This window comes from Chiloscyllium punctatum, chromosome 20, assembly GCF_047496795.1.
Source record: "Chiloscyllium punctatum isolate Juve2018m chromosome 20, sChiPun1.3, whole genome shotgun sequence".
Lineage (NCBI taxonomy): Eukaryota > Metazoa > Chordata > Chondrichthyes > Orectolobiformes > Hemiscylliidae > Chiloscyllium > Chiloscyllium punctatum.
Window position 1 is genome coordinate 58414005 of NC_092758.1, and position 9437 is coordinate 58423441.

The 9437-nt window shown below is 39.9% G+C and overlaps 1 protein-coding gene across 3 annotated transcripts in view; it reads right to left on the reverse strand.

The window, feature by feature from the left end:
* The window catches only part of sh3tc2 (SH3 domain and tetratricopeptide repeats 2), an 87562-nt gene extending 80649 nt beyond the window's left edge, over positions 1-6913 (reverse strand). For 2 of the 3 annotated variants that reach the window (XM_072590970.1, XM_072590968.1), the window contains exons 1-2: positions 6072-6913; positions 2113-2785 (exon numbers count right to left, since the gene is read on the reverse strand). In XM_072590970.1, the coding sequence (XP_072447071.1) occupies positions 2113-2419 (307 nt within the window). In that variant the 5' untranslated portion in view covers positions 2420-2785; positions 6072-6913. The remainder of the gene's footprint in view (positions 1-2112; positions 2786-6071) is intronic. The other variant, XM_072590969.1, reaches the window with a different exon arrangement.
* Positions 6914-9437: the final 2524 nt, after the last annotated feature.

Consider the following 9437-nt stretch of genomic DNA (forward strand, 5'->3'; position numbering starts at 1 on the left):
CCTGATGAAGGGCTTTTGCCTGAAATGTTGATTTCGAAGCTACTTGGATGCTGCATGAACTGCTGTGCTCTTCCAGCACCACTAATCCAGAATCTAGTTTCCAGCATCTGCAGTCATTGTTTTTACCTCAATAGATGCTGGCATCTAATGACATCCACATCACACAAGTGAATAAAAAAAAGATAAAGAGCAAGTGGCACCATTCCAAATATAGCCATCTCCAGGCAAACATTACAATCTATTTTTTCCCTGGTTGCTCACAACACAGGCAATCAATTTTCAACACTGAGAGTCCTGTACAATCCAGCAATGTTGGAACCCTATTATGGTGAGATCAAAAAATGCTGGGCATCACAGTGGGTCAGGCCGCATCCATGGAGAGAAAGCAAACTAATATTTTGAGTCTAGATGACTCATCATGAAGAGTCATCTACACTCAAAATGTTAGTTTGCTTTCTCTCCAATGATGCTGCCTGACCCACTGTGATCTCCAGCATTTTTTGCTCTCAGTACAGATTCCAGCATCTGCAGTAATTTGCTGCACCCTATTATAGTGTTACATGCACCAGCCTTGATTTGAAAGTCATCCTTGTTTGGAAACAGCAACAACACTAACAGCCAATTGAAGCAGGCAAAGGAATAATGGATGCAATAATAGGTAGCTTTAATTAAAGAAAATGTTTCTCTACCTTTAGTTATGAATAATTGAACATAAACTTTGCTACCTCCTATCTTCCAATTAGTGAGAGTTGTCCTCAACAAGACAGTAGAAGTCAACAAATTTAAAAAAACAGAATTGACAGTGTGCCATTGCTTATCTCTAATTGTGAATGCTAATAATTTGAGTGAAGCTAAAAATTAACACTGAAAACAATTTGGCATTGGTGAATATCATATTCCTAATTTTATTTTTAACTGAATAGCACAATCAAACATAGGGCTGCCAATTATGAAGAAAAATTAATTCTTGTCAATATTGATCACAATTTCAGCAATAATCTCTGGTTTCATTCTCGGAGTATGTTTCCACAATAAAAGCGATATTTTTCCCTATTATGAACTTTACTTATAGACAAAGGTCAAACTATTACTTCAGAATATCACTGTTATTGTAGTCATGATTTGGAAATGCCGGTGTTGGACTGGGGTTTACAAAGTTAAAAATCACACAACACCAGGTTGTAGTCCAACAGGTTTAATTGGAAGCACACTAGCTTTCGGAGCGACGCTCCTTCATCAGGTGATAGATGAAGGAGCGTCGCTCCAAAAGCTAGTGTGCTTCCAATTAAATCTGTCGGACTACAACCTGGTGTTGTGTGATTTTTAACTGTTATTGTAAGTAGAGAAGGTTAAATAAGTTAATTGTTGTTTGACGCAGAAGAAGCCCTTTTCTAAATTTCAGTTTTGTACTCGGATCTGTACTTGAAAAAGAAAGTACTTTTCAAAATAAGACTTGGTTACTCTTTGTGTATCTCCATCAGAAAGTATTAGAAAAAGATTGCAAATATTCATAAGCATATATTAAACCATACGTTTATTAAATATGAAGCCTGAAACAAATAACCAATCAATTTGTGTTACTTTCATGGGACCATCAAAAGTCATATGTAAGTAATTTAAATGTGGATTATGTTGAGTACTGAACTCTACACATGTAATGTTTAAACAAGTTGCATACTTTCTGAAATCAAAGCACATCATCACACTGGTGCTGCTACTCTGAATCAACAATGGATGTTCATTTACATAATGAAAATACGTTTTACTATTTTCAAGTTAATACTTTTTCTTTCAATGCAATGTAATTACTTTCTCCCGTGTTACTTTCAACGTAACTGATTGCAAAAGGTAGAAACTAAAAGGTCAGCTGTTTGAAAAGAGGGCCAGAGAAAACAGAGGCCAGTGAATTATGCACCTTGTCATCTTGCCCACCTGACTTCCTCTGTTGCAAATGTAGCGAATACCACCACGTCAAAGTGAGGTTCTGGAGATCCTTGAGGTGTTGCTTAACACTGAGTTTGCAAACATGAGCAATTTATTATCTTATGAGCTAGAAAATTGCCACACAGGTTATTTTCTCAGATTTTGCAAAATTTAGTTTGGTTACATTACCTGGAGCCACTGCAGTGGCTGTGTTCACACCAGTTCCCTCAATCCCATCAGTTTGGTTTATGTCAGTTTCACACTCAATTGTTTCTTCTGAATTACTGCTGTTTAGATGCATGTTACAGTTCAGCACCCTGTCACTGAGCGGATCTGTGTGTCTTGCAGTTCCTGGTAGCAGATCCAAGCTATTGTTATGGCCCTTTGTTCTGTTTTCCTCTTTAGCTGATTCCACAACATCTGACTTATACCGGTTTTTATTTGCAATATAAACAGTTTTGGGCCCATGAGACTGTTGGCTTTCTGTTTTCTGCATTTGTGATATTTATAATTAGCCATTAATATTAGAAAACATACTGATATTGATTAAGTTTGCTCCCTTGGTGGCACTTAAATGGTTGTTTTAGCATAAGTGATTACCAGAATTTGATTTTCAAATCACTTCCTCATTGATTAAAACTTAGATTATTGTAATTTGTGTCATTAGGTCATGAATTTCTGATATATTTAAAAGGTGCACAAGCAGCTGCCTTATTCTCCAGTATTTTCATTAATTAACCTGTCACATTATTCTTGAAGTCTTCCTTTATCATTCTCCTGGGGGTATGTTCAAGTGTTTTCTGCTTCAGTCTTTATGTCTAAATATCCTTTAACTTGAAGCGCTGCACCATGAAATTTGTATCTGCAAGAAAAATGACTAATTAGTAAATTATTTAATACATAATGATATGACTTAGACAATACATTGAACTGTCTCAGTTCTGGAACTCAAATGGTTAAATCCTCAATGCTCAGTTAGAAAGTCATGGGTCCATGTTGGGAAGTGTAGTCAGCCAAATTCCATAATCTCTGTCTTGAGGGAGGTAAGAAATAACCTTGCTACATTGCAACAGCATTACTCGCCACCTGACCACAGAGCTGTGGTGACAGCAATAATGAAGAAATTAAGCTAGTGTCCCACCTTCTAAATTCCTTATTAAAAGGGCGTGGAAAAAGAAACTAGTGAAGAAATTGGAATAATTTCCACTCAAACGCAAATTCTTATTCTTAGTCAAAAGCTCAACTCTATTGAATGATACTGAGATGATAACTTTGTAGTCATCAGTGTAATTTTGCTGATCAAAAGCCACTTGTAATCCCAAAAACTCTTCCCTGATGTGACATTGATCTTAAGTCAATAAATCTGTCAGTAAAAAATAGCATAAAAGGAGCTGTCTTACAAATTGAGCCTTCATCCAAGTGGAGGATTTCTGTCCTTTTCCACTTTCTGCTTGGATAGACACACTCAGGAATAGCTTCTTTCTCTGTTAAAGTCGATCACTAATGAAACATCACAAACAAACCTCTGCAATTCTACCTTGCTGCAAAGTATATGCTGTTTTCTTAAGACTTTGCAGTTTTCCATAAAAATACAACCGGTAGTTAAATGAAACCATGAGCAAACTTGAGTTTATTTTTCTTCAAAATTTTTTTGGGTGTATATTGGCACAGAATCATTGAAGTACCTACAAGAAACTTGTGTTCATGTGTTTATTCAAAATGGTTAAAAATTTCCTTTCCACCCCTTGCACATAGCTGCTGTTTGTATGTCAGCCAGTAGAAGTTGCAGCTGGAAACAAGACTAACATGATGTTTTTGTCCAAGATGCTATTTTTGCCCTTTTCCCATCACCAGCAAAAAAGGTACCTCCCAAATAAAAAGCACAAGTAAAAATTCCATGCATGCCAATATGGATTTTTTTTTCTTCCAAGTCTATCCAAGCAGAAAGTGGAAAAGGACAGAAATCCTCCACTTGGATGAAGGCTCAATTTGTAAGACAGCTCCTTTTATGCTATTTTTTACTGACAGATTTATTGACTTAAGATCAATGTCACATCAGGGAAGAGTTTTTGGGATTACAAGTGGCTTTTGATCAGCAAAATTACACTGATGACTACAAAGTTATCATCTCAGTATCATTCAGCACAGAATTTCTGCAGTTCTTTCTCCAGAAAGTCAGCCTTTCTTCAACATTCCAAACTGAAGGCAAAAAAGCAAAACACAGGGCAAGTGGGGCAAGTGTATGTGGTTGATGGTGGGAAGGATGGGTAGGAAGCTTGGTCTACAATCTGGCTTCCCACTACTACCTTTCACCCTGTAAATCAGCATATGCTCACTTGGTGCTACATGAATTCTACCACGCCCCAAAAAAGTGTTATTTGCTACAAAAGGAAGTAACTCAATATCCAGAGGAAAGTCACAGAACAGTACCAACATCTTTGACCCATTATTCTGCACCAGTTCTCAAAATGGGCTCACTTCTCAAACCCCGCACATCGTTCTTGATCCTCGAATCTGCTTTCACCATAATCTCAGACTGCGCACACCAGATCACAACTACTCATTGTGTAAAAATTATCCTCATAATTCTTTTAGTTTTGTTTCACTAATTGCTTTACTAATTTATTTTTGTGTTTTTCTTTTCACGAGTGGGGACATTTTTCCTTATTTATTCCACCAAACCCTCAAAAAACATTTTGGCCAAAGCACCCTGTGAAATACTACATTTTGAGCATCCACTGTGGACATGTATAATGCCAGTGCTGATCATTTGCTGAGTGTCCAACACAGACTGAAAGTTACAAGTTTGGCTCCACACATGAAAAGCACTTTAACCAAAATTAGTTGAGATTTGCATTCAAAATATGCATAAGATGAGTGTTTAGTACTAATTGCTCTTGAAAATAAAGACTAGCATTTAAAAAGTGACTTTCACATCCTCAAAGCACTTTATAACCAATTAATTCCTTTTGAGGCGGAATAACCTGGCATCACGTAGGCAAATATAACAACAGATTTGTACATACAAACAGCAAGGAGATAAGTGAGCACTCTGTTACTTTCCACCTCATTCAGGATGTGGTGCTGGGTAAGGGCTATTTGAGGTGATACCCTGACACCAAACTTCCATTGTGTTTTCTATGTCTTGGGACTTTCTAGGGAATTGTAGGGAAATACCACAACAAATTATCTACAGAAGAGGCACTGTTCTTAAATAACAACAAGGTCGATTGCGTGATAAGTATAGAAAATAAGTATAACTTTATTTGGTCAGGAATAACTACTAGGACCTTAGGGATCAGATACAGTTATGCCTGTTCCGTCTGCAATTAGAACAGAATGTAAAAAAACTGCATGCGATATCAGTAGAATGGGTAAAGCCAATGTAACATGAACATTAACTCTTTCAGAACCATTATCTTATGCAACAGAAATAGTCCACTGAAATTATTCTACTTACTTCGTGATTCAATCTAATTTCTTATTTTTGGCAACACCTCTCTCATTAATAAATTAGGATGTCAACCCAATTTGCACAAGATCTGGGACTTGAACTCATGACTTTCTGACTCAGAATCATGGATGTTATCTTGAGCAAAGCCAATATTTAAACAGAATTTATAAGCTTTCCAGCTTCTCACTGAACATTTATCATCTTAACAACCACCAGCACAGAAAGAGACAAGTCAGCCCCATCCAAACCTGCAATTTCCCCAAAGCCTTACAAAGTTGCTAAACAAAGATTTCAGTGAAATATTTAGATAAAGCAACCTAAAATAAATCCCTATTTTTTTAAAAAGTACTTTCATTAATTTGTCTTAATTACTAATGATGTGGAATAGACTGGAAATAGAAACCACTCTGATTACAATGCAGTGATGGCTGGATGTCCAGCTAGGTGAAGCAGTATCAGACTCCACAATGATAAAGTTCCTCTTTAATGTTGTATCCGGAAACACTGTCTAACCCATTTGAGAAATGACCACTGGGGCAAAAATATAGAGGGCTGGTGGTCACATCAGGAGCCTCTAGAGGGATAGGGAAATGCCGAAGATAAATGATCAAAAGTGTACAGTTAAACAACATACTTTTTTTTGTTTAAACTACAAATTTTGATTAAGTTATTTTCTAAATAAATCAGTACTGACCTTGACTTTCAAGCTCCGTCTCATCTTCACTGAAGCAAGTTCAACCGGTCCAAAGAGAAGCCTGTTGAACGATTAACAATTTGTGTTATTTCCTTACATCGCAGCCGCTGTGAATGAGGTTAATTGTCAAATGACTTCAGTCGGATGATTGTGAAAACTGCGACAATGGTGCATTTCCAGGCTGTCACCGATAGGTATGTGGGAGGTGCTGAGCCATGTATTCCCTGGCGCTCGCTGGGCTTTTTCAAAGGCAACAGGAGAAAGAAGCGGCAGTCACACTGATTTAAAAATCGGTTCAAGGTGAAGAACTTGTACTGCTTCAGCTCTAGAACAATGGGGCTTAATAAACTGCAGAGTTGTCACTGAATCTGCTCTGCCCGGAACAGCGGCTCCTCCAGATTGGAAAGGACACTGAAAAGCTTCACAGAAACCGGAAGCCAAATGCACCGATTAACAGCAATTTTTTTTCCCTCTGAGATTTCATCATTTTTTAAAATAAAATGACGTAAAGACACTTGATCCTCCTCATTGGCACACGAAATCAGAGATAACACATCTCAGCTCTCATTCTCTGGCCGGATGTCCTTCTCTCACCTTTATTATACAGCGAAAGGCTCTTCATTCTGTTGGCCCACATGAAGAGAGGGTTAGTAATGTGTGTCAGCAGCGCGACTGCAAAGAAACAAACGTAAATGAACTCTTGTTGAAAGACTTTTAAGAAAAAATGCTCCACATTTATGCCCACTACCATGTAATTCAATTGTGCTTCCTTCAAAATTACGGAATTTCGTTTGGAAGTGACCGGGTTTGCACAAGTTTCCTCGTTCTTCGGGGACCCGTCAAGTATGTATGTATCTCCGCCCAAAAAAACTGGTCGCACCTCTCCTCTGCTGTCGGAATTTCGATTTGCCCTGAAGCTTTATCGCATTCAGTCGAAACTGGTATGTTCGATCAGAACAGATATACAGAACCATCGAGCAGCATGAGGACGTCCCTGAGCACTGGCTCAGGGGTTAGTATTACTTTTCGGAGTCTTTTGCTTTTCGTATGAATGAAACTATCTACAGTATAAGGATCCTCGAAAGTAATGAAGAGTATAACCATACGTTGGGACACATTATTAATAAAGGTATAGGGTAATAGAGTAAAGCAGGACAGATGGTTGTGATATTATATGTATCTATGATCAAGCAAGTAACTTTTGCAGAGTTAGGTTATTGTGTTAGTGTTACATCATTAGAGTGGTGCTGGAAAAGCACAGCAGGTCAGGCAGCATCTGAGGAGCAGGAAAATCGACGTTTCGGGCAAAAGCCCTTCATCAGGAATAGATTCCTGTATCTATTCCTGATGAAGCTCTTTTGCCCAAAATGTTGATTTTCCTGCTCTTCGGATGCTGCCTGACTTGTTGGGCTTTTCCAGCACCACTCTAATCTTGACTCTAATCTCCAGCATCTGCAGTACCCACTTCTGCCTTAGCGTTACATCATGTCAAGTGACATTTTTGTATCTGCACCACCTTGACTAGTTGCCTATGTGCTTTGCAATTCAGCAGAAAAGTGAATTTGGTAAAAACAAGGACTGCAGATGCCGGAAACCAGAGTCTAGATTGGACTGGTGCTGGAAAAGCACAGCAGGTCAGGCAGCATCTGAGGAGCAGGAAAATCGACGTTTCGGGCAAAAGCCCTTCATCAGGAATAGAGGCAGGGAGCCTGCAGGGTGGAGAGATAAATGAGAAGGGTGTGGGGGTGGGGAGAAGGTAGCATAGAGTACAATGTGTGAATGGGGGAGGGATGAAGGTGATAGGTCAGAGAGGAGGGTGGAGTGGATAGGTGGAAAGGAAGATAGGCAGGTAGGACAGGTCATGGGGACCGTGCTAAGCTGGAAGTTTGGCATTGGGGTGAGGTGGGGGAAGGGGAAATGAAGAATCTGGTGAAATCCACATTGATGCCCTGGGGTTGAAGTGTTCTGAGGCAGAAGATGAGGCGTTTTTCCTTTAGGCATTGGGTGGTGAGGGAGCAGCGGTGAAGGAGGCCCAGGACCTCCATGTCCTCGGCAGAGTTGGAGAGGGAGTAGAAATGTTGGGCCATAGGGCGGTGTGGTTGATTGGTGCGGGTGTCCCAGAGATGTTCCCTAAAGCGCTCTGCTAGGAGGCGTCCAGTCTCCCCAATGTAGAGGAGACCACATCAGGAGCAACGGATACAATAAATGATATTAGTGGAAGTTCAGGTAAAACTTTGATGGATGTGGAAGGCTCCTTTAGAGCCTTGGATGGAGGTGAGGGAGGAGGTGTGGGTGCAGGTTTTGCAATTCCTGCGGTGGCGGGAAAATGTGCCAGGAGTGGAGGGTAGGTTGTTGGGAGGGCATGGACCTGACCAGGTAGTCACGGAGGGAATGGTCTTTGCGGAAGGCGGAAATGGGTGGGGAGGGAAATATATCCCTGGTGGTGAGGTCCGTTTGGAGGTGGCGGAAATGTTGGATGATGTGGTTTATACGAAGGTTGGTAGGGTGGAAGGTGAGTTTATGGACACCCTCACCCCCCTCTCATTTATCTCTCCACCCTGCAGGCTCCCTGCCTCTATTCCTGATGAAGGGCTTTTGCCCGAAACGTCAATTTTCCTGCTCCTTGGATGCTGCCTGACCTGCTGTGCTTTTCCAGCACCAGTCTAATCTAGAGCAAAGTGAATTTGTCAGCCAGTTTGAGTGTACACTATAGCAACGTACTCACTTTGTCATGTATTTCATTGGCCTGTAAATAAAGTCTTCAGACAGCTTTTCTCAGTACACATCGGTCTCAATGTTCATTACACCAGAATTAACATAATAGACCAGATTTTCTGAGGAGTGGCAGTCTCACATCCTTTTTTTTGTGTACAAGAAGATGGAGCTCTGTATTTCTGAGGAGATTCCACTCCAGTCTCCCTCAGAAATGCAGATTGTACTTCCACTCTGACAATTCTTTTGTAGTGCAGACTCATCAGAGGAAGATAAGTTCCCCGTCCCCACCCTTTTTATCGCAGTCAGATGCCATATAAAGTACCAAGTGAGACAGGCATAGGATGCATAGAGTATAGTGTCAGGTTGAAATGTGACAAGGAGGCCTAGTATGTAATGCAGTGTGTAGGGTAGGAATGGGTGTGTTGGAAGGCAAGTTACTCTCTGGAGAATCCCTAACTTATGACTTGCTGTTTTTGTCTGATTATCGGGTACAGTTTAGTTTCTGTTCAATAGTAACCCCTAAGATGTTTGTATTGGGAGCAGTAGTAATGGCAATGCAGTTGAATGTCAAGGATCAATGGTTATATTATCTCTTGTTAGAGATAGTCATTGCCTGGCACTATTATGGCACAAATGTTACTTGCCACTTAT